Source organism: Scyliorhinus canicula, chromosome 21 (assembly GCF_902713615.1).
Source record: "Scyliorhinus canicula chromosome 21, sScyCan1.1, whole genome shotgun sequence".
NCBI classification, from domain to species: domain Eukaryota; kingdom Metazoa; phylum Chordata; class Chondrichthyes; order Carcharhiniformes; family Scyliorhinidae; genus Scyliorhinus; species Scyliorhinus canicula.
This window is the reverse complement of record NC_052166.1, coordinates 32155237-32181485: the sequence shown is the minus strand read 5'-3', so window position 1 is coordinate 32181485 and position 26249 is coordinate 32155237. Positions and strand designations below refer to the sequence as shown.

Genomic DNA, 26249 nt, shown 5'->3' with positions numbered 1-26249 from the left:
ACAGGATTTAGGATTTTAATGCTGGATTCTCTCCTACTTGCTCCTCTTTTATTTATTTTTTTATTTTTATTTTTTTATAAATTTAGAGTGCCCAATTATTTTTTCCAATTAAGGGGCAATTTAGCATGGCCAATCCACCTACCCTGCACATCTTTGGGTTGTGGAGGTGCAACCCACGCAGACACGGGGAGAATGTGCAAACTCCACACGGACAGTGACCCAGGGCCAGGATTTGAACCCGGGTCCTCAGTGCCGTAGGCAGCAATGCTAACCACTGTGCCACCGTGCTGCCCTCTTGCTCCTCTTTTATGTCACCATGCTTATGTAACAAGTTTTTGCAGAATCTGTTCCCATGCACACTTTGGCTGCATCTCCAGACTAGAGCCCTTCACTTCCATTTCCACTTTTCTCAAACTTATCTCTTTCTAATTTTTTTCTCTCTACCTCCCCCCGAAGACAATCTCTCCCCGATCATTATTCCTCCTATTTGTTTCTCATCTCAGATTTTTCAAAAATTCATTCATGGGTTGTGTGCATCACTGGCTAGGACATCATTTATTGTCTAACCCTTGTCCTTGATAAGGTGTAGGTGATTCATCTTCTTGAACTACTGCATTCTGTGTGGTGTAGATACACCCATTGTGCTGTTAGGGAGGGAGTTCCAGCATTTTGACCCAGTGACAATGCAGGAATGATGGTACGTTTCCAAGTCAGGATGAAAGGCTTGATGGGGAACTTACAGCTTCAAGGGTAACTTCCAGGTGGTGGTGCTTTCCTAAATCTGCTGTCCTTGTTATTCTAGATGGCAGCAATTGTGGGTTTGGAAGATGCTGCCTAAGAAGTCTTGTTGAGTTCCTTTATTGCATCTTGTAGATGGTACAGGCTGCTGCCACTGGGCGGCGATGATGGAGAGAGTGAATGTTTGGAGATAGGGTGCCATTAATCTGGCTGCTTTGTCCTGGATAGTGGCGTGCTTCTTAAGCGTTAGAGCTGCACTTATCCAGGCAAATGGAGAGTATGTCATCTCACTCTTGTCTTGTGACATGTGGACAGACTTTGGTGAGACAGGAGGTGAGTTACTCACCACAGGATTCCTAGCTTCTGACTTGCTCTTCTACTCACAGTATTTAGAGCTTGTCCTGTTCAAATTTAACATCCTGGGGGTTACCAGTGGGGACTCAGTGATAGTAATGCCTTTGAATGTCAAAGGATGATGGTTGGATCCTCTGGTAGGCGATGGTCATTGCCTGGCACTTGTGTGGTGTAAATGTTACTTGCCACTTGTCAGCCCAACCCTGGATATTGTCCAAGTGTTTCTGCATTTAGACATGGACTGTTTCATTATCTGAAGAGTTGCAAATGATGCTAAATATTGCTAAATGATGCTAAATGTAAACATCAGCAAACATCCCCACTTGACATTATGATGGAAGGTCATTGATGAAGTAGCTGAAGATGGCTGGGCCTGGAACACAACCTCGAGGAACTCCTGCAGTGATGTCCTGGAGCTGAGACGACTGACCTCCAACAGCCACAACCATCTTCCTTTGTGAGTCTAACCAACAAAGTGTTCTTCATCGGATTCCCATTGATTCCATTTTTCTAGGGCTCCTTGATGCCCTAAGAGGGGCTATTGGGTTACGGGGATAGGGTGGAAGTGAGGGCTTAAGTGGGTCGGTGCAGACTCGATGGGCCAAATGGCCTCCTTCTGAACTGTATGTTCTATGCCATACTCTGTCAAATGCTGCCTTTTTGTAAAGGACAGCCACTCTCATCTCACTTCACCTCTGATGTTCAGCTCTTTTGTCCATTTTTGAGCCAAGGTTGTAAAGAGGTCAGAGCTGAGCGACACGAGTGGAATCCAAACTGAGAATCTAGAATCAGGTTATTGCTAAGCAAGTGCTGTTTTATAGCACTGTTCATGACCCATTCCACCACTTTTTTGATGATCAGGAGGAAATGGGGCAGTAATATACTGTATTCCAAATTCTCTACCCTAACCCATGAGCACTTCTCGACCAGCCTACTCTCCTGCTGTAGTGCCAATTTTGACTACCTCCTTCGTAAACCTACAACTTCCTCTGTGCCTTCATTAACATTCCCTGAAGGATTTGCCTTATTATGAGTGGCAACTCCAACTGCCCCATCCTACTCTCTCACCTATCTTCCTGTCCAGCACATTGTCTGGGAATTAATTTTATCAATCTCATCCCAATCCAACTCGCCCTGATAGCATTGTCAGGTGCAGGTGTCAGATGTCTCGATGGGAGAACATTTCGGTGACAGTGACCACAACTCCTTGACCTTTACCACAGAATGGAGAGGGATAGAAACAGACAGTATGGGAAAGTATTTAATTGGGGGAGGGGAAATTATACAGCAATTAGACAGGAACCGAGGAGCAGAAAGTGGGAACAATTGTTCCTGGGGAAATGCACAACGGTAATGTGGAGGTTGTTTAAGGAGCACTTGCTGCGAGTGCTGGATAGTTTTGTCCAGGAATGGTAAGGTGAAGGAGCCTTGGATGACAAGAGAAGTGGAGCTTCTAGTCAAGAGGAAGAAGGAAGCTTACGTAAGGTTGAGGAAGCAAGGATCTGACTCAGCTCTAGAGGGTTACAAGGTAGCCAAGAAGTAACTCAAAAATGGACTGAGGAGAGCTAGAAGGGGGCATGAAAAAGCCCTGGCGGGAAGGATTAGGGATAACCCCAAGGTGTTCTACACTTAAGAGAATGATCAGAGTGAGAGTAGGGCCGATCAGGGATAGTAGAGGGAACTTGTGCCTAGAGTCTGAGGAGATGGGGGAGGCCCTAAATGAATATTTTGCTTCAGTATTCATGAGAGAAAGGGACCTTGTTGCTCAAGAGAACAATGTGAACAGGTTAATAGACTCAAACAGGTTGATATTTAGAAGGAGGATGTGCTGGAAATTTTGAAAAGCATCAGGGTAGATAAGTCCTCTGGGCCTGACGGGATATACCTAAGGTTACTACGGGAAGCGAGGGAGGAGATTGCTGTGCCATTGGCGATGATCGTTGCGTCCTCACTCTCTACTGGAGTAGTACCGGATGATTGGAGGGAGGTGAATGTTGTTCCCCTGTTCAAGAAAGGGAATAAGGAAATCCCTGGGAATTACAGACCCATCAGTTTTACGTCTGTGGTGAGCAAAATATTGGAAAGGATTCTGAGAGATAGGATTTATGATTATTTAGAAAAAATAGATTGAAGATAATCAGCATGGCTTTGAGAGTGGCAGGTCATGCCTCACAAGCCTCATTGAATTCTTTGAGGATGTGACGAGACACATTGATGAACGTTGGGCAGTGGATGTGGTGTATATGGATTTTAGTAAGGCATTTGATAAGGTTCCCCATGGTAGGTTAATTCAGAAAGTTAGGGGGCATGGGATACAGGAAAAGTTGGCTGTCTGGATACAGAATTGGCTGGCCAAAAGAAGACAGCGAGTGGTAGTGGATAGAAAGTATTCCGCTTGGAGGTCGGTGACCAGTGGTGTCCCATAAGGAACTGTTCTGGAACATCTGCTCTTTGGTTTTTATGAATGACTTGGATGAGGATGTGGAAGGGTGGGTTAGTAAGTTTGCCAATGACAAGAAGGTTAGGGGAGTTATAGATAGTGTTGAGGGTTGTTGCAGGTTACAACAGGACATTGACAGGATGCAGAGCTAGGCTGAGAAGTGGCAGATGGAGTTCAACCTTGATAAATGTGAAGTGATTAATTTTGGAAGGTCGAATTTGAATGCTGAATACAGGGTTAAAGGCAGGATTCTTGGAAGTGTGGAGGAACAGAGGGGTCTTGGGGTCCACGTACATAGATCCCTCAAAGATGCCACCCAGATTGATAGGGTTGTTAAGAAGGCGTATGGTGCATTGGCTTTCATTAACAGGGGGATTGAGTTTAAGAGCCACAAGGTTTTGCTGCAGCTTTATAAAACCCCAGTTAGACCGCACTTGGAATATTGTGTCCAGTTCTGGTCTCCTCATTAGAGGAAGGATATGGATGCTTTGGAGAGGGTACAGAGGAGATTTACCAGGATGCTGCCTGGAGTGCAGGGCATGTCTTATGAAGAAAGGTTGAGGGAGCTCGGGCTTTTCTCACTGGAGCTAAGAAAGCAAAGAGGTGACTTGATTGAGGTGTACAAGGTGATGAGAGGCATGGATAGAGTCGAGAGCCAGAGACTTTTCCCCAGGATGGAAATGGCTGTCACGAGAACACATAATTTTAAGCTGATTGGAGGAAGGTAAAGGGGAGATGTCAGAGGTAGGTTCTTCACAAAAGAGAGTGGTGGGTGTGTGGAATGCACTGCTAGCAGAGGTGGTGGAGCCAGAGTCATTAGGGACATTTAAGCGACTCTTAGACAGGCGCATGGACAGCAGTATATTGAAGGAGTGTAGGTTAGGTTGATCTTAGATTAGGATAAATGGTCGGCACAACATTGTGGGCTGAAGGGCTTGTACTGTGTTGTGCTATTCTATGTTCTATTCCTTCCATAAATTCCACACCATAGCCACTGACTCTATTCCATCTGGGGATGAACCAGACTGTTTGCAACCTCAGTGTCATATTTGACCCCAGGTTGAGCTTCTAACCACATATTCATTCCATACATGCTATCACTAGAATCATAGAATGATAGCATGAACAGTGCAGAAGGAGGCTATTTAGCCCATCGATTATGCAACTTGGAAAGAGCACCCTACCTAAGCCCATACTCCACCTTATCCCCACACCTCCACCCATCCCCGTAACCCCAGCTAACCTTTTCTGGACACTAAGGGCAATTTAGCACAGCCAATCCACCTAGACTGCACATCTTTGGACTGTGGGAGGAAACCGGATCACCCGGAGGAAACCCACGCAGATATGGGGAGAACGTGCGGACCCCGCACAGACAAGCCGGGAATTGAAGCTGGGTCCCTAGAGCTGTGAAGCAACTGTGCGAACCACTGTGCTACCGTGCTGCCACCTAACGCCTCCTACTTATGCCTCCATAACATCGCTCGACTCCAGCCCTGCCTCAGCTCACCTGCTGCTGAAACCTTCATCCATGCCTTTGATAACTCCATAATTCTAACTCCCAGCCGGCCGGCGTCTGTACACAGAGGCCTCCCACATTCTGGCCTCAGTAAACCTGAGGCCATCCAAGGTTCTACAATCCTGATCACCAATGACAAAATCTAGACTGGCTCCAACCTCCATAATGCCTTGATTTTAGAACTCTCATTTTCAGATCCATATGAGGCCTTGCACCTCCCTATCTCCATCATCTCTTCCAACCCTATAATCCTCTAAGATACCTACACTCTGTCAATTCTGACCTGTTATGAATCTCTGATTGGAATTGTTCCACCATCTGTGGCGATGCCTCCAGATGCCTGGGCCTAAGCTCTAGAATACCCTGCCTCTCCATTTCTACCTTGCTGGCCACCTTTAAGGCTCTCCTTGACATCTATCGCTTTGACCAAACTATTGGTCATCTGCAAAAATATTTCCTTCTGTGATTTGGCGTCATATTTTGCTTTTTAGTGCTGCAGCTCCTTGGGACACTGTATTGCGATAGGGACTTCGGAAAGAGCACCATCTGGACCTGATGGAGAGAAGGTTCACAGAAGTGCACCTTACTGATGATAATCGTACCCATGGAAGTTGAAGGTAAAAACTTGTCAGATAAGACTCCTGACTTACACTTTATGAATAAGGAACAACATTATGAATAAGGAACAACAATTATGGAGTTGTGTAGCAATGTGGTGCCACATTTGAGTTGTGAATGCTTTTCTAAGACTATTGTTGTTGAATTTACTATTTAAAGTGAAATTTCCCATTGCATTTGAAGCATAATTTTCCTATTAATTCGTGTGTAATTTGTGTGGTTTGAGATTCACATTAAAGTAAAAGTAGAATCTTGATAGTACTTACTTCATGGGTGAGGGCATTCAGTCAATTTGGTTGTTTTGCTTTACGATTCCCCCACATGGGTTGAAACAGCTCCTTGAATTCAGTGATGATATAACAGGAGATAAACCTCAACTACACCTTGATAAATCATGCCTTGACCGAAATGGATACTATAATTTGGGGACTGCTCATCTAACTCCAACCAGAAAGCAGTGAAATGTCGCAATTTAAAAACAACATACTGTGTCATTGCATAAAATTGAGAGCGTTTTTGAAGTTTATGGGCAGCCATTTGAATCCACATGAAAGCGTTGCGGCAAGTGGGGAGACGGGGTTTGAGAATTTGGGCCGGGGAGAGTTGGGCGAGCAAGAGGAGGAACTTAAAAGCCTGAAGCTTTTCAAGATGTTTCGATTAGGCCGGGTGTCTGTGAAGAGCAGCAATCTGAGCAGACCATCTCAATGAAAATTGGCTGAACAGACAATTCTGCCGTTGCTGGCAACAAAGAAGAACGGTGACGTGAAAAAAAAAAGGAAAACACTGCGGAAACTGGAAATCTGAAACAAAAACAGAAAATGTTGGATAAACTCAGCAGGTCTGGCATCGTCTGTGGAGAGAGAAGGAGAGTTTACACTTCGAGAGTCATAGGGCACGATTTTCCGCTGCCCACGACGAGTCGGAGAATAGCGGGAGGGCCTTCCTGACAATTTTCACGCCCTCCCGCTATTCCCCCCCCCCACGGCCACCCCACGACACGAATTGCTGCTCGCCGTTTTTTTACGCCCGTTTTCACGAACGCGATCACACCTGCTCTCACCGTTCGTGAAAACGGCCGCAAAGTGCCCGTCCCGGACAACCATGGCACCGATTGGCACGGCCGCACCACGACTGTGCCGTGGCATGGGCCTGCGATCGGTGGGCACCGATCGCGGGCAGCGGGTCCGATACCCACGCACTATTTGTTCTTCCGCCGCCCCGCAGGATCAGTCCGCGGGGCGGCTGAGGGGCATGACGGCCCATGCATGTGCGGGTTTGACGCGTCTGCATGATGACGTCATCCGTGCATGCACGGGTTGGAGCCGTCCAACCCGCGCATGCGCGGCTGACGTCATCGTGCGCGTCAGCCGGCGTGACGCTTGGCGCGCGGACTTAGCGACGGTCGCTAAGCCCGCGATGCCGTGCTTCACGGGGCCCCACTGCTAGCCCCGCCCGGGGGGGAGAATCGGGTCCTGGGAAGGGGCGTGGAGGCTGCCGTGAAACACGGCCAGTTTCACGGCAGCCTTTACGACTCGCCGCATTTGCGGAGAATCGCGCCCACAGTGACTCAAAATGTAAACTCTTGTTTTTCTCTGTGGACACTGTCAGACCTGTTCCTTTTGCCCAACATTTTCGGTTTTCTTTCAGATTCTCAGCATCCGCAGTATTTAGCATTTATTGGTGAGATTTTCTGCTTTGCTATCTCAAGTGTGTTAGTAAATTTACCCAGAAGATCGAGGCAAATATGGAACACTAAGGAGAAAGCACCCACTTGCGAGGAGAATTTGAGACACAGAAGGCAAAACTAGGAGTAAAGAGTGTAAAAGAAACAAAAATGTAACAAAAGGATTAGAAACATGTATTTATCAGGATTTCAGCGTCAAAACTGTTGTAACCGCACAAGAAAACTTGAAACTTGTCACGCTGTTGATGGGACTCGACAACAACACAACTGGCAGTAGAAACAACAATTTACTCAGAAAAAGTAAATAATTGTCCTAGTTTAATATTCGTGTCACAGAAAATGATGGAAAGCCACATTAGGAAACTGAACAAACAGATAAATGGCAACATCCATCATACAGTAAATTGTTCCATGATTTCGATGAATTAGAAATAACAGCTGGCAAATGTTTTCCTAATTTAATTTCCGGATGATGCAATCACATCGCACAATTAAAATATCCTTATCCGTCCATCTTGTGCCTGCATTTTGTTACCTTACCTGACCTCTCCTGTGTCCTCAGTGACAAGGACATCAGTCTTGCAGCTGGCCAATGGCCTGATAGACAGCTCCACCGGAGGCACAACAAAACTTTTACTGACTGGCAGCCATAAACCTTGACCCAGGCTGTAGGTCGACCTATAAAGAGAAAGAGGCTAGTTAAATACACAGGCCTAAAAATTGGGATGGAACCGAAAAACCAATGTGGGATTGTGTTTCGGACCAAGGTGGCGTACTGAATCAAAAGATTGTGATGTGTCACAGCGCAAAGTGACTTTGAGTGGTTGTGCAAAATCATGAGAGGCCAACATGAGTTAAAGCTAGCCTGCATTGTAGCTGGAGGCGCGCTGGAAGTCATTTCACAACAGATTCTAGCCTGGGAAAGACAGAGGATCTGTAGAGAGCAGGCTACACCATTTTTCTATGCTGCACTGGAAGTCTTGGTACAGGAATTGAAGATGAGAGATGTCCTCTATTCACAGAGGGCCAGGACATTCGTGAGGCAATCTTTGTCAAGTTATTGGACCAGATAGTTGGAGTGGCTGTTGCCAGGAGTTTCATCCTGAGGTTCTGGATGCAATGCCACCAAAGGTTAACACATGTGGTAAAGGCCAGGGAATGTATCTGAATGAATCGTCAAATGCCATATCTCACCGGCTGTACTACTTGGCTAACACACTGCTGAATTAACCACACCACCATCATTTAACTAACTGCTACAAGGAACACACCCACACTCTGCCAACCTTTTAAACATAATGGCCATATCACCCAAACACGTGGCACCAAATTCACTAACACATACTGATAAACCTAATCATAGCCCACTGATGAGGGTGGAATGATGCACTTCTTGCTTCTCCCCCATGCTCCCTCACCACAGCTATTGTGTCAATTCTTTTCAGATACCCGGTAACTGCAAACTGACCAAGCAATGGTAGAAGAGAAAGAGGAAGTGAACAGGACGAAAGCAAAAAAGAATCTTTAACACTTGTGTTTGGAAAACAGAGGTAGTTTGGAAACCAAAGGTAGTTTTAAGGTGTTTATATTTTTATTGGTTAAAAATTAGAAATAAGTAATAGTTTAAGTATGTTTAATTTAATGTTTTTGTGCCTGAAAGGGTAAAACCTACAGCCAGCAGAGGGGACAAGAGTGCCACACGTATCAGATCAGCAGAATGTCAGGTTCTGCTGCAGAGGACAACACTGGGACGGCCAACAGGGGGTAAAAAAACAAAATTCCTGCCAAAATGCCTGGGGTCAGTTTCAATGAGCATGAAGGAGTCTGGCACCAATTTGGCATCGGGCTTTCTGCAGAGATTCAAGCTAATCTTTCCCAGCATGGAAACACTGGCCAAATCAATTCATTTCAGCTTCAGCTGCAGCACGAACAGAAGCCACTGCACATCTGGATGCTGCCATGAGAGTTCAGACAACATATATGCAAGACCAACTTGCTGCAGGTGTACTCTGCAAATGGCAGATGGACATTAGTGTCCTCACTGAAATGGTGTCTGGTCCATCTACCGCCAGAAGCGTGCACACATTCCGGCAGGTAGATTTTGCAAGCGTAACTGCACTTGTAGCACCGGAAAACCAGATGTTAAGGAGACATCAGGAGACCATGAACTGTGTGAAAATTATTTTTTTTAAATTGATACTCTTGGTTCATGGGGTCATGGGCCACGACACCACAAAAGCACTTCTTGGATCATGTCAACTCAACCATCGGTACAAAATAAACAATGGGCTTTGGCTTGGTCTATTATCTTAGTGGCACAGGGGCGGCACTGTGGCGCAGTGATTAGCATTGCTGCCTCACAGCTCTAGGGTCCCGGGTTCAATTCCGGCCTCAGGTGACTGTGTGTGGAGTTTGCACTTGAAACCCACGCTGCATGGGTTTCCTCCGGGTGCTCCGGTTTCCTCCCACAGTCCAAAGATAATAATCTTCATTGTCACAAGTAGGCATACACTAACACTGCAATGAAGTTACTGTGAAAAGTTCCAAGTTACCACATTCTGGTGCTTGTTTGGGTACACGGGGAGAATTCAGAATGTTCAATTCACCTAACACCACATCTTTCGGCACTTGTGGGAGGAAACCGGAGCACCCGCAGGAAACCCGCGCAGACACAGGGAGAATGTTCAGACTCCACACAGACAGTGACCCTAGCTGGGAATCCAACCTGGGAACCTGGAGCTGTGAAGCAACAGTGCTACCCACTGTGCTACCGTGCTGCCCACAGATTGGCCATGCTAAATTGCCCCTTAGTGTCCAAAAGGTCAGGTGGGGTTACTGGGATACGGGGATAATGAAATGAAATGAAAATCGCTTATTGTCACGAGTAGGCTTCAAATGAAGTTACTGTGAAAAGCCCCTAGTCGCCACATTCCGGCGCCTGTTCGGGGAGGCTGTTACGGGAATCGAACCGTGCTGCTGGCTTGCCTTGGTCTGCTTTCAAAGCCAGCGATTAGCCCTGTGAGCTAAACAGCCCCTGATAGGGTGGAGGCGTGGCCTTAAGTAGAGTGCTCTTTCCAAGGGTCGGTGCAGACTCGATGGGCCGAATGGCCTTCTCCATTTAAATTCTCTGATTGTCAATAATGGAACAGATTCTCATGGTGGGATTTTCCAGCCCTTATCTTCCAGTCCCAACCCCCACCCTGCGAGCCACAGAAAATGCTGTAGACATCGGCAGGACCAGAAGATCCCACCGCTGGTCAATGTCAGGCCATCTCCGCTTCTGGAGGAGTACAGTCAAGAAAATAAACGGTAAAGTGACTAATCTATTATTCCTCTTTGAAGAACATAAATCTAATTTAATCTGAGCTTTCGTGACTTTCAACATAAGCCACGAGCTGGCAGGTTCCACATGACTTTCAAAGGTTTTTCTTTCTGATGCAGAAATAGATCAGAAAAGCGTTGAACTTCTTTTGAAGCTTTCCATTACTTGGTGTACACATTTTAGCAAATGAGGAAAGGTAACAGTCACCTTTCGGAAGCTCGATTTTCCTGTCATGTGAGGTCTCGTCAGAGTTTATAGAAAAACAGTTTGATAAATTTTCCATTGCACACTTCTTATCACAGATCTGATGATTTATAAACAGCTATATTCTGCTTTTTCTTTGAACTTGCAAATTGTCTGGTGTTAGAATGTGCAGCCAGTCGCCACCAGGTAACATGTGGACGTGCAATTTTAATGCTTGGCTCTGATCAAGCATTAGCATGTTGGCACCGCATTCTTGAGGGTAGCTAGAGACGTCCAATACATTCTGACCTTTCTAGACACGGCCATACCCTGAGGATTAACAAAAAAAAACAGAGCTGACCCCTGCTGTCATAAAGTATTGATGGGCTGCAGCTGGAATCCCAGAGATCCAGACAATAGATATTTGCCCACACTCTTCAACTCCTCCACAAAACTCACCATCTGAGCTCTTTAGCACACAATAATTTCTCCACAGCCGGTCAATGTGCAACTTCCATCGAATCTGTCGCACTTTATTCATAGTGTCATATAATATAGAAGAGGCCCCTCAACCTATTGAGGCGGCACTGACAAAACTACACTGATCACATTTTCCATCACTTTGCCCATAGCCTTGAATGATATGACTTTGCCAGTGTTCATCCACATATTTTCTGGATTGTGAAATTTCCTGCCTCTACTAGCCTCCCAGGCAGTGCATTCCAGGCTTCCACCGCCTTCTAGGTGAAAAATGTTTTCCTCAAATCCCCTCTAAACCTCCTGTCCCTCACCTTAAAATTATGCCCCTTTTTTATTGACCCTTCTGTAATGATATGTATATTGACTGGGATGTAGAGTTATCAGGCTAATGATAATGCTTCTTACCACTAGAGGGAACCACAGAATAGTCATTTATATATCATGTGACATGGGTTTCTGGGATAAGATAGTGAGGCATGAGATAGAGAGCAGTTGTGTACTGTTACAGATAGCAAAGTTTAATATAGAAATCTTCTATTTTAGGAATGTGAATGAATCTTAGTTAGTAGTGTAATAAATTTATAGTTTTGTTCATTAACAAAGCTTTGTGTTCTTTTTCAACGCTACGTCTCCGAGCCATCCAGATAAAGCAAAATAGAGAACACAACTTGCTACCAGAAGTGGACAACTTTAAATAGAGAACACAACACCTTCAACTAAGGGGAACAGCTGCTTCCTATCCACCCTGTCCATACCCCTCATAATCTTATACACCTCAATCAGATCCCCCATTAGCCTTCTCTAGTCTAAAGAAAACAGTCTGAGCCTATTCCAGCCTCTCTTCATTGCTCAAATGTTCCATCCCGGGCAACATCCAGGTGAATCTCCTCTGCACGCTCTCCAGTACAATCATATCCGTCCCATAGTGAGGCGACCAGCACTGCATACAGTTCTCCAGCTGTGACCTAACCAAAGTTACCTCCCTGCTCTTATAATCTTATAATCTATGCCACAACTAATAAAGGCATGTGACTTCTTAACTACCCTATTAACCTGTTCTGCTGCCTTCAGCAATCTGTGGGAAAGATCCCTCTGGTTTTCTAAGCTTCTTTGTGTCCTGCCATTCATAGAGTATTCATAGAGTTGTTTTTTTCACTCCTTCCATCACCTCACATTTTCAGGGTTAAATTTCACCGGCCACTGATCAAATTATTTTTGAATAAAGTCTTTCAGAATAAGTGGGTGTTTTGAAAAAAACCTAGCTATTTCACGTTGCCATTAGCCAAAACTAAACAAGCTGATTTAAAGCTGTGCCTATTTACGTCACTTGAACCATGCAACATTCACAAGACATGATGGGCAACACATTTCATGGGCTAAATAATGAGTTATATGTTAAAGTGCTCTCATCTCCAAAACGTACTGCACCCTTCACCTTATTGCGAACAGTAACATAGAGGATCCTCCAAGTTGCAAAGAGTAAATTAAGTGTTCATTAAACCAGCAAAACTAACTTTGTTCACGAACACAAGTGTTTTGCAGTAAGTGTTTGATTCATGTTTCTGCCATTGCGTGAACTCACATTCACTGCCGTGCCATGCTGGATTTCAAGTCTTGACAATATAACATCTGGAAGCATTTAAATTCCAACGACCATGCAACCTAAAATTCCTTTCAGTTCTGGTGCAGCTGTGACATGGTTGAAGAGTTGTCAGTTCCATTGTGAACAATTGGATGGCTGCATTTACTGCTCTCCAGACGGCAAGAAGTGAACACCATCTGTTTTTCCTTGTGTACTAATTTGTTTCATTAATTGGCACACAAGTGAAAGCTGGGGGTTGGACAGAGACAGACAGTGAGTCTGGAGTTATTAAGGCAGCACAGTGATATCCATTTTTAATCACTGGTCTGAGGAGCAACCAACTCACTCAGAACCTATGTGAGCTGAATCCTGCAAAACAGAGTCATCATGTCATGATGGTGGCCAAATTCAGGCAAAGTGCTGGCTTCGACTTATGGGACTGATCTGAAATTTGGTTTCATAGCACTATTTCCAAATCTCTCAACCTATTTCAGGTTAACATTTAACTTATTTTATTCTCCCTCCATCTGTCACATACATTTCCCGTTCTGAAACTATGTTATGTTGAATGGCCACATTGCTCAAGTCTAAAGTTTGACTAGGAATGGGACTTGGAAAAAGGAGCAAGACTGAAGGTAACTGACAGTAACAGCTCAATTCAAAGACTGGACCTAACACCTGGTGACCGGCTTTTTCCAACTCAAAGGTTTCAGACTGTCACTATGTGCCTGAAAGAATGCAACGTATTTGGAATTGCAGCCCATTCAACAGTCAAAGACATCATGCAGCAGCAAACACACTTTATTCGCTACCTTAAATTCTTACGCTGGGCTTAGTAGATCTCTCCTGATTAACCCAAAGTGATTGAATGGGCACTAGAGTAATGGGGAGGCTTGTGGATAACTGGGTAAATGTTTAAGAAAGTCCCTGGTTGTTGTGAGGCCCAGAAGAAATACAGGTTAGATCAGCCCAGCCACCTCAGTCTGTAGATAGGACTTTATTCCAATCAACATCGGTTATATTCCGGACAGCGGGCGAGATTCTCCGATCCTGGTGCTAAGTGTTGACGCTGTCATAAACGGCGCGTCAACTAGCCCCTAGGAGCAGCGCTCCTGCGCCATACAGGGGGCCAGTACGGCACTGGAGGGCTTCACGCAGCTCCAGCTAGCGATCCGGGCGCCAGCACAGGGCGCGAGTCCGCGCATGCGCGCCACGAGTTTGCGCATGTGCGTGTGTTGCCTTCTCCGCGCCGGCCCCCGGGCAACATGGCGGAGCCATACAGGGGCCCGCCACGGAGGAACATAGTCCCTTCCCACCCCGGGATAAGCCGGCCCTCCGATTAATAGGCCCCCATCCCGGGCCTGGCTACCATGGAGGCCCACCCCCCCCGGAATCAGATCCACCCTCCCCCACATCAAGACGGCCCCCCCAGCATGAACGGCGAGGTCCTGCCGGGTAGGACCACACACGAACAGCGCCAGCGGGACTCGGCCGAACTTGGCGGGCATTCGGCCCGTTGAGCGAGGAGGATCACCAGGGGCCACGGCGCCAATTCTCCAGTCGCTGGAGAATCGGAGGACCGCGGTTGCATGATTCGTGACCCCCCCGGCGATTCTGCGACCCGGCACGAGGTCGGAGATCCCACCCAACATGCTTCCAAATTATCAGAGACAAAGTAATTTAATTCATAATTATTTACCACTGCTTCATATTCTGAAGGCTTACCTAAATCAGTTCACTGCAAGATGAGCTTATTAACAGCAATTAGACTTAAAGTGACAAACTAAGGTAAGCACAATTTAAACCCTATCACAGGTAAACATCTTCAATAGAACAATGCATTTTTCTTCACACGGTAAAATACCCTTGTTTGATACTGTGTTTTACTGGTCTACTGTGAGCAAGTCATTGGAAATCCTTTAAATTATCTGTAAAAATAATGACTGAAAACAAATAACTATCAGTTATAAAGATGTTTCACTTCTTTTTTCCCCCACATGAATTAAAGTGCATCCTGTACTCAGAAGAATGAAAAAGGGACGTCAATGATGGTCAATGAAAATGTTTGTAATTTTTATGTTTATGATCAGACAGACTTCTAGCATAGATACAGCACACGTTAAATGCATGATAAAGGTTCCTCTATTATGTTCCAGCATAATGCTTTAATCCTATCCTCTGCATCAGTGTAAATTTGTCCACTGTAGCTCTTCGCACATTTTCTCAAAGTGTAACTACTGATTTAGTGGTGAGGCGTGCTTAGTTATAAATAGTTTAATAAAAAGAGTTATGAAACTTGGTTCACTTAGAACGTGCAGAAACAGTGAAGTGTTTCATCCAATCAGTGGATATGAGCCATGGCCCAAAAGCAAAACCTGTCCACTAATTGGTCTAAGTTTAAGATGGGGTGGGATAATGGTAAGCACTGCTGCCTCACAGTGCCAGGGCCCCGGGTTCAATTCTGGCCTTGGGTGACTGTGCTGAGTTTACATGTTCTTCCGTGTCTGCGTGGGTTTGCCTCGGTTTACTCCCACAGTCCAAAGATGTGCAGGTTAGGTGGATTGGCCATGCTAAATTACTCCTTTGTGTCCAGGGATAGGTAACGGGGATAGGGCGGGGTGTGCAGGGAACAGATCTGGGTGGAGGGTCAGTGCAGACTTGCTGAATGGCCTCCTTTTGCACTGCAGGGATTCCAAGATTCTGTCTTATAAAACTCAAATCTGGTGCATTCTGGTTTAAGGGAGCTATACCACAAGAGGGTTGACTAGAAACACAACAACTCCTCATTAATAAGTAACTGCGGCAGAAAATAGAGAAATTGATGACAGAAATTCACTTTTTGTTTACCTAAATATCTTTTCTGGTGCCTGGTCCCCTGTCACAAGGTCGTAACCTCTTTCCAGTGTTGTATATGGCCATGGACTGTAAAAACAGCAATTAAACACATGTTAGGAAATAACTGAACTGCAAGGAAGATTTGATTATCCAAACATAATCATCACCTGCTAACATACATGCAGCAAAATCTGCATTTATAGTTCGAATATTGAGTTATAGGGTGGAGTTTTGGTTTGATCCGCTTACTGCAAAGTTTAAACACGACAGCATGCATTTATTTTGATAGGATCCCTGAATGAAATTAGCCTGACTCTCAGACTTGGCTTGAAGTTGAGGTGCAGCGTGACGGGGAACACTCCAGAGTAGGCCACTGCTCCTGGTAAGGAGCCTGCAGCAGCGAGAAGGAGCATCGTGAGTCTGAGGCAGCAGGGAACATGACCGTGAGGTAGGAGGGACTCTGGATGTCTAATGGAAGGAATGATATGCTGGGGCTGTGTGCGAAAGGGGATTTCTTGATTTTCCTGGGACCGGGCAAGGGGAAAGGAGACCCGGGCGGGGGCCTCCACACTGGCCGGTTTAAGCCGGCCAGTGAAGGGGAGTGAGGTGGGGGGAGGGGCTGCGGCCATCGGAGCCTGGTAGAACAGGCTTCGGTGAGTCTAGCCGGGGTTAAAAGTTGGGGGAAGGAACCAACGCTGGGGGGAGGAGTTTACAAGAGGAGGTGGAGGGAAAGAGTCTAATTGATGTTTATATTGTTAGGTGGGCCATTGTTCGAGGGGGGGGGGGAGGATGGGACCGTTGTTGTTGGTAGGGGTATTGACATTGTATTCGTTACCGTTTACGGTTTGTTGGTGGGGTGTATATTCTGAAGAAAATGTGAAAATGGAGAATAAAAATATTCTTCAAAAAATATTTATTCTTCATGCTTGTTGTCCCCTGTGGCCCACTCAATAGACCTTGCATTTAGCTTTTTAAACTATGTATACATTTTGTTTGGTGTGACTCCATGTTTCGGGGAGCAACTACATCACTAAAGGTCTTGCACCTCATTACGGGAGGTTGCTTTCTGTATTTGGGAGCAGGTTCTGTCAATTCCCGACCCATGACCTCAATGGAGAACATGGAGAAAAACAAAACTGTTCTTCTTTGTCAGGAGCCGGGAGCAAAGTGACAGTAACTTGAGTATCCAGTTAGTGGTGGAAGCACCGACACCACACGGGAAAACAATTGTCATGCTCCAAGCTGGAAGGAATCGCAAAGTGCTGATTGGATCCCCGGAGAAAAGAGATGCAGGCAAACAAAACAGAGTGGAAGTCAGTTTAAAGTAAATGCTCTTCTCTCTTGGTGGGGATAAAGTGCTCAAGTTCAAGAGAGTTCGAGGAAACGTTGTAGTTGGCACATGGTGAATTGACATGAGGGCATTACCTCATATTGGCAAATTAATCTATTGGTTCTTGGAACCAGGTCTCCACACAGCTGATGCACTTCCTCTCATCCACCTCATCAGGAACCAATTAGAAATTGCAAAAGGCGGACCTTTCTGGTCACATCGCTGTTTGCGCGGGGCCGGAAAATGCAGCGAGCACATTCGTTTCAATGGGACCGGATGATCCCACCGGGGGGAGGGGTCGGAAGATTCCGGCCAACATCTTTAATGAAGATTATACAAAAACCTAGGACGGTACAGCTGTTGGCAAAGATGGAGCAGGTTGGGCTCTTTTTCTCTCGGAAAGAGAAGAATTAACGGTCTTCAAAATTATGAAGGGGTTCGATAGGTTAAAGATAAAGAGGACGTTAGAATGTTTCCACATGTGAGGAAGTGCATAACTAGAGATTTTTTTTAAAAATAAGGCACTACTCAATCTGAGGTGATTAGCATGGATACATTTAAGGAGAAGCTAAGGAAGTGCATGAAGAAGAAAGCAAGAGAAGGATATGTCCATAGAGTGAGACAAAGTAAGAAAGAAAGAGGTGAAAAAAAAATTGAAATCGCTTATTGTCACGAGTAGGCTTCAATGAAGTTACTGTGAAAAGCCCCTAGGTTTCCATGGACCTTAAATATCAGCCTCAACCAGTTGTGCTGAATGACCTATTTTTGTGCTGTAAAGTTCCATTTAATTTGTCCTTGGTTTCTGTCAAAGGCACCTGCAGGAGATTGGCAGCAGATTTCAAATTTATAAATGGGAGAGCGATGGTCCACACTTCAATGATCTAAATGTACTAAACAACAGTGTAGAAACAGCCATATAAAGGACAGCAGCAATATATTGCCTTCAGTTCCTGCTGTTTACAATGCTAGGAATCACAGCGTTCTATAAATCACTTGCTTTTCTATAAATATAGAGTTTGTAACAAACAGGAAATGGGTCCCTTACAATCTTTGTAACATGAACACATACATGTTGATCTTCATTTACCGAACTAACCCTTCATTTTGTCCCCAATCACTTCTCACACAAAGATGTTTGTGGATTGGATCTGGAGTGTAACCATCGTGACAGCCGCATTCACCTGAAAAAGAACAAAAACATTAACTGAGATTCAAAAAACCAAGGTGTCAACATCTTCACACGCTCTTCTACCCACCAGCAGGAAAAATCCTGCAATTCTACACATGGCCTCTGATCAAAACATCAGCATCACTTCAAAACTATTTGGTTCAAACAGTAGAAACCAACGCTATTACTTCTGACATTCATTTACATTTAGTTACAACGTCACACATACATTTCCATGAAATACTTCCTTGTGTTTTGTTATTTTTGTTGCAATACTAATGCAATTCTGTATGACTTTCTCAACTGCATTTCATTACAAGAAACACACTCACTCCTTTCCATTAAAAAATTTTTTTTTTTTTAAAAGAGTACCCAATTATTTTTTTCCAATTAAGGGGCAATTTAGCATGGCTAATCCACCTATGCTCCACATCTTTGGGGTGTGGGCGTGTGACCCACGGGGAGAATGTGCACACTCCACACAGATAGTGACTCGGGGCTGAGATTGAACCCTGGTCCTCAGTGCCATGAGGCCACCATCCTGCATCCCCTTCCCCTATCTCCTCCTTACCAATCCATAGAATAGAATCATAAAATGGTTACAGTACAGGAAGAGGCCATTAAGCACTTTGACCCTCTGCCAGCTCTCTGCAAAAGCAATTCATCTGGAGCCACTTTCCGTCTTTAACCTATGGTGTTACAATTTCCGCAGATTGATAACTTTTAAATTAGATTCAAACTTCCAGTCACCAGGAGACACAGCAAAATTTAATGTTTTAAAGCTTTTAGTGCAACAAATGACTACGCGCACTACATTAGCTTTTTTCTTTTTGTCAGGCAACTCAGACTAAATAGTGTCAAGAAAATACTCTCAGGAGAATATAAGTAGAATTATTTGTGAGTTTTAACTGTTTTCAAATGCTAACTCCCCAATATTTTCCAGAAATTGAACTGTGTCGTGTCTTTCTGTAGGCATTCCGTAAAGTGATGGGTCACAACTCCCAGAATGTTACTCAGCAAATTTAGCCAGAGATTAATCGAATTTTAGCAGGCCCTGGATTAAATCCCTGGTTTCCGATTGGATACTGGTTCAATTTGGAACTCAGCCAGACCTCTGACGTGCAAAATGAACTTGTGGGAGAACAATGACAGAATGCACCTGGTTGCCTTGACGATGAGCTGTACCCCCGAGAAGAGCACAATCCCACTGCACCAGGGTGACATTTAAAAACCTGGACACTTGTCTCGATTGGCCTCTTTGCAGCGATACTGCCAATTGATGTTGAATTCATAATCATTTCACATCTTGGGATCTCCTCTACTAAGAACTGAATTGAAGCTGACAGAGCTCATTTCTCATGTGACCCTTAACGAGGAACAGATGGAAACGATCATCCTCCTGTCTAAACTGGATTAAAACAGAAGCGTGCATTGGAAAGGCCGTGTGCTTTTAAAGGGGGGGGGGGAATAAAACACTTCCTCGCTCAAATCCGCACACATTCAGGCACAACTCAGTTTCAGGAAGGATCGGCTTTGTAACAAAATCATACACGGTAACCTACAGTCAGCATACATCAGAGAGTTATTGCTTCCTTATCTGACTCAGGAAAATCAAATTCAAGTTTAAAGAAAAAAGGGCCAGTAATGATAGATTCACAGCGGCCTCAGATTCATGAAATATTCACACCTTAAATCTGATCTAATAATCAAGATTAAAAGTTCTGGTCCTCGTCCTAGAAATGTGGAAGCATTGATTTATGGCCTGTCATTTGGTACGAATATTACAATTCATAACAACAAATAATACAAAGCACACATGGGAAACTGCTGAAGGAAATATAACAACGCATTAGAAAAGCTTCAAAAGAGGCAGAATAGAAATTCTTTTATATCCATACATTCACTAAGGCTGTATGGCCCAGACATTATTAAAAACCTCACTATGCTAAAGAAAAGGCCTTCAATGCCATTTGTGCTGATATAATTTCTATACAGTGATTAATTTGATCATGGTACAGATCTGCAAGTTCCCCATTTATCACTGCCAGCTGCAGTTTCGCTAAGTGAACACTATATTCACACGAGGTGTGCTGCGAGTAAGAGTCAGCAGTGAATGTTTCCATCTTTCTTTACTGTAACACTGCTGCTGCTTTCTGGATCACACACAGGTGCAAGAACAGGGAAACCAGTGCAGACTTCGTATTGGAGAGATTATAGATGTGACACTGGGTTCGCAAAATAATTACACTGATTCCAAGCAACAGCGACATTTCTGAAAACCACTGAACCAAGTCCCAGTCCCCAGATGATGTGTACAATCCAATTACAGTGCAGGGAGCCATGGATGTAGATAATCCATAACCAAACATTCCAGCTTTCCCATCTATTTCCATTAATTTATTGGGAGTTTGCTGCTGAAGTGTATTCAGTCCAACATTAGTTTGAACTTAATAAGAAATGGGAACAATACTGTGTATAGAAGCTTCGCCTCATCTGACCGCCAGTTCCAGATCACTTGGCTTCCCTTCCTACTCCTTTTAATCTTGGTTTGGACTTAGTTTGGACTAAGGTCCTTTGTGCAGGTCTCAATAATATGACCCAAATTGAATAAAGGCATTGGACATAGATCCAGTCAATTTCAAAAGATTAAAAGCAAGTCTTGCTTTTATAGCGCTTTCCACAATCACAGGACATCCCAAAGCACTTTACATACTATTAAGTACTTTTGAAGTACTTTTGAAGATTGTGATGTAGAAAATCTAGCATCTATTTATGCACAGCAGATAGGACATTGGCTCTTTAATCCATTTTACTGATACTGGTTGAGGGGTAAATATTAGGGGTGACTGTGGAATATAGAAAAACTATTCTTGCAATGTACCCATGTGAAAGGAATTCCCGGTAATTTACAAGTAAAATAACCTATGTAGAGATCAAGAGAGCAAATTACAATCTGATTTTTTTCGGCCGGGATTCAGCTGTTGGAGTGGGCGACAGAGACGAGTGGTGAGTATTTAAACTAGCTGCTTCGCGGATTTGAGTCTTTTTGGTGGGAATTCAGCTGTTGGAGTGGGCGGAGCTGCTTCGCTGCTTAAACAGCGGCCACAAGGTCTTTGGGATAAATTTGAAGAGTGACATCACTGTAAACAGTAACTTGATTGGCTGGTAAGGAAAGTGCTCCAATTAGCAGTAGCTGGGAGAAATTTACCTCTTCATGTATTGGTAAGTATTGTGATTGGTAAGTAAAATCTTTATTCCTTTCACTTATTAATTATTTGATATTCTATTTGTAATCAGTTTAGGTAAAGCATACAAATGGCAGGAAGTTCCAGACCCGTGTTATGCTCCTCGTGCTCAATGTGGGAGTTCAGGGACGCGGCCGATGCTCCTGACTCCTTCATGTGCGGGAAGTGTGTCCAGCTGCAGCTCATGTTAGACCGCATGACGGCTCTGGAGCTGCGGATGGACTCACTTTGGAGCATCCGCGATACTGAGGAGGTCGTGGATAGCACGTTCAGTGAGTTGACCACACCGCAGATTAAGATTGGTGAGGGAGGCAGGGAATGGGTGACCAAAAGGCAGAGAAAGAGCAGGAAGGCAGTGCAGGTGTCCCCTGCGGTCATCTCCCTCTAAAACAGGTATACCGTTTTGGATCCTGTTGGGGGAGATGACTCACCAGGAGAAGGCAGTAGTAGCCAGGTTCATGACACCGTGGCTTGCTCTGCTGCACAGAAGGACGAGAAAAAGACAGGCGGGGCTATAGTCATAAGGGATTCAAACATAAGGGGAGTAGACAGGCGTTTCTGTGATCGAAAATGAGACTCCCGAATGGCACGTTACCTCCTGAGTGCACAGGTCAGGGATGTCTCAGATCGGCTGCCGGACATACTGAAGGGGGAGGGTGAACAGCCAGTCATCATGGTGCATATAGACACGAACGATATAGGTAAAAAACGGGATGAGGTCCTACAATCAGAATTTAGGAAGTTAGGAGATAAGTTAAAAAGTAGGACCTCAAAGGTAGTAATCTCAGGATTGCTGCCAGTGCCACAAGACAGTCAGAGTAGAAATTCAAGAATAGTCAGAATGAATACGTGGCTTGAGAGATGGTGCAGGATGGAGGGGTTCAGAGTTTTGGGACATTGGAATCGGTTCTGGACCAAATTGGATGGTCTACAGCTGGAAAGGACTGGAACCAATGTCCTTGGGGGTGCTTTTGCTAACACTGTTGGGGAGGTTATAAATTAATGTAGCAGGGGGATGGGAACCAGATTAGGAAGTTAGAGGTCAGTAAAGAGGCAGCAACTAAAGTCAGTAAGGTACTAGATAATAAACTCAATGTGACTAAGGGGAAGAGTAGACAGGGAAGAGATGATGAACGCAAAGGGACAGGTGGTCTGAGGTGCATTTGTTTTAATGCGAGAAGTGTAGCAGATAAGGCAGATGAATTTAGGGCTTGGATTAGTACCTGGGAATATAATGTTATTGGTATTACTGAGACTTGATTGAGGGAAGTGCAAGATTGGCAACTAAATATCTTAGGGTATAGATGCTTCAGGAGGGATAGAGAGGGAGATAAAAGGGGTGGAGGAGTTGCATTACTGGTTAGAGATGCTATCACAGCTGTGATTAAGGAGAGCACTCTGGAGATTTTGAGCACTGAGGCAATGTGGGTAGAGCTAAGAAATAGGAAGGGTGCAGTTACATTGTTGGGACTTTACTACAGGCCTCCCAAAAGCGAGCATGAAGTAGAGGTACAAATTTGTAGACAGATTATAGAAAAATGTAGGAGCAATAGGGTGGTCATGATGGGAGATTTTAACTTCCCCAACATTGAATGGGACTCATCTTGTGTTGGAGGCGTAGATGGAGCAGAATTTGTAAAGAGCATCCAGGATAGTTTTTTTAGAGCAGTATGTAAATAGTCCAACTCGGGAAGGGGCCATACTGGACCTGGTACTGGGGAATGATCCCGGCCAGGTGGTTGAAGTTTCAGTTGGCGATTACTTTGGGAATAGCGATCACAATTCCGTAAGTTTTAGAATACTCATGGACAAAGATGAGAGTGGTCAAAAGAAAGAGTGCTAAATTGGGGAAAGGCCAAGTATAACAAAATTCAGCAGGAGCTAGGGTTTGGGAGCAGCTGTTTAAGGGTAAATCCACATTTGAAATGTGCCAGTCTTTTAAGGAAAGGTTGATTAGAGTGCAGGACAGACAAGTCCCTGTGAAAATGAGGGATAGAAATGGCAAGATTCGGGAACCATGGATGACGAGTGGAATTGTGAGACTAGCCAAGATGAAAAAGGAACCATACATAAGATCTAGGCGACTTAAAACTGATGAAGCTTTGGAGGAATATCGGGAAGGTAGGACAAATCTCAAATGCGCAATAAAGAGGGCTAAAAGGGGTCTTGAAATATCATTGGCCAACAGGGTTAAGGAAAATCCCAAAGCCTTTTATTCGTATATAAGGAGCAAGAGTGTAACTAGAGAAAGGATTGACCCACTCAAAGACAAAAGAGGGAATTTATGCGTGGAGTCATAGGAAATGAGTGAGATTCTTAATGAGTACTTTGCATCGGTATTCACCAAGGAAATGAAAAATGAAAATCGCTATTGTCACGAGTAGGCTTCAATGAAGTTACTGTGAAAAGCCCCTAGTCGCCACATTCCGGCGCCTGTTCGGGGAGGCTGTTACGGGGACATGGCGGATGTTGAGGTTAGGGATGGATGTTTAAATACTCTAGGTCAAGTCGGCATAAGGAAGGTGGAAGTTTTGGGTATTCTAAAAGGTATTAAGGTGGACAAGTCCCCAGGTCTGGATGGGATCTATCCCAGGTTACTGATGGAAATGAGGGACGAAATAGCTGGGGCCTTAACAGATATCTTTGCAGCATCCTTGAGCACGGGTGAGGTCCCGGAGGACTGGAGAATTGCTAATGTCCCTTTGTATAAGAAGGGTAGCAGAGATAATCCAGGGAATTATAGACATGTGAGCTTGACATCAGTGGTCGGCAAACTGTTGGAGATGAAACTGAGGGATAGGATCTATTCACATTTGGAAGAAAATAGACTTATCAGTGATAGGCGGCATGGTTTTGTGCAGGGAAGGTCATGTCTTACAAACCTAATAGAATTCTTTCAGGAAGTGACAAAGTTTATTGATGAGGGAAGGGCTGTAGATGTCATATACATGGACTTCAGTAAGGCGTTTAATAAAGTTTCCCATGGCAGGTTGATGGAAAAAGTGAAGTTGCATGGGGTTCAGGGTGTACTAGCTAGATCGATAAAGAACTGGCTGGGCAACAGGAGACAGAGAGTAGTGGTGGAAGGGAGTGTCTCAAAATGGAGAAAAGTGACGTGGTGTTCCACAGGGATCCGTGCTCGGACCATTGTTGTTTGTGATATACATAAATGATCTGGACGAAGGCATAGGTAATCTGATTAGCAAGTTTGCAGATGATACTAAGATTGGTGGAGTTGCAGGTAGTGAGGGGGGCTGTCAGAGAATACAACAAAATATAGATAGATTGGAGAGTTGGGCAGAGAAATGGCAGATGAGTTCAATCCAGGCAAATGCGAGGTGATGCATTTTGGAAGATCCAATTCAAGAGCGGACTAGACGGTCAATGGAAGAATCTTGTGGAAAATTGATGTACAGAGAGGTCTGGGAGTTCAGGTCCATTGTACCCTGAAGGTGGCAACGCAGGTCGATAGAATGGTCAAGAAGGCATATAGCATGTTTGCCTTCATCGGATGGGGTATTGAGTACAAGAGTCGGCAGGTCATGTTATAGTTGTATAGGACTTTGGTTAGGCCACATTTGGAATACTGCGTGCAGTTCTGGTCGCCACATTACCAGAAGGATGTGGATGCTTTAGGGAAGGTGCAGAATAGGTTCACCAGGATGTTGCCTGGTATGGAGGGTGCTAGCTATGAAGAAAGGTTGAGTAGATTAGGATTGTTTTCGTTGGAAAGACGGAGGTTGAGGGGGACCTGATTGAGGTCTACAAAATTATGAGAGGTATGGACAGGGTGGATCGCAACAAGCTTTTTCCAGGAGTCGGGGTGTCAATTATAAGGGGTCACAATTTCAAGGTGAGAGGGGGAAAGTTTAAGGGAAATGTGCGTGGAAAGTTTTTTACGCAGACGGTGGTGGGTGCCTGGAATGCTGTGCCAGCGGAGGTGATAGAGGCGGGCACGATAGCATCATTTAAGATGCATCTAGACAGATATATGAACAGGCGGGGAAGGGAGGGAAGTAGATCCTTGGAAAATAGGTGACAGGTTTAGATAAAGGATCTGGATCGGCGCAGCCTGGGAGGGCCAAAGGGCCTGTTCCAGTGCTGTAATTTCCTTTGTTCTTTGATCCATGTTGTTCTTTATTTTTCTGCAAGTCTCTGTCTCATGGGGAGCAGAGAAAGAGAAAGTGGGATGCATGCGCTTCCCAAACGTTTTCCATTTTGAGGCATGAAAATTGCAGTGAGAACAGGGAGAGAGAGTTATGAGAGTGGGGTGGGCGAGAGATGTGAGTGCAGGGAGTGGAAGCTGTGAGAGTGGAGAAGGAGAGGTGTGTGAGTAGAGAGGGAGAGTTGCGAGAGCAGGGAGGGAAAAGTTTTAAGAACGGGGAGGGAGAGATGCAAGAGGGAGAGATGCAAGAGCGGCGAGGGAGAGTTGGGAGAGCAGACAGGGAGATCTATGCGAGAGCAGAGAGGGAGAGATGCAAGAGCGGAGATGGGGCATTGTGAGAGTGGAGAAGGAGCGATGTGAGAGCGGAGAGGGAGAGATGTGAGTGTGGGGAGGGTGAGTTGTGAGAGCAGGCAGGTGTTTAAATTGCAGGGTTTTTAAAGAATCCAACCCCCTACATTTCCACTTGCTTTTTTGGACCAGACGTCTGTCCTGAAAGGCTGGTCTATTACGTAATACTCATCATTGGACAAAAATGCTAGGATTTGAAGGGACATTGCATCTATTAGAATTTAGTCCGAGCTCTATA

The 26249-nt window shown here is 44.8% G+C and overlaps 1 protein-coding gene across 11 annotated transcripts in view; it reads right to left on the bottom strand.

Moving 5' to 3' along the window:
* LOC119955607 (astrotactin-2-like) overlaps nt 1–26249 on the bottom strand; it is a 1814189-nt gene that overhangs the window by 878570 nt on the left and 909370 nt on the right. For 10 of the 11 annotated variants that reach the window (XM_038781996.1, XM_038781994.1, XM_038781999.1 and 7 more), the window contains 3 exons: nt 18173–18266; nt 15768–15842; nt 7894–8031 (listed from right to left, as the gene is read on the bottom strand). In XM_038781996.1, the coding sequence (XP_038637924.1) occupies nt 7894–8031; nt 15768–15842; nt 18173–18266 (307 nt within the window). The remainder of the gene's footprint in view (nt 1–7893; nt 8032–15767; nt 15843–18172; nt 18267–26249) is intronic. The other variant, XM_038781990.1, reaches the window with a different exon arrangement.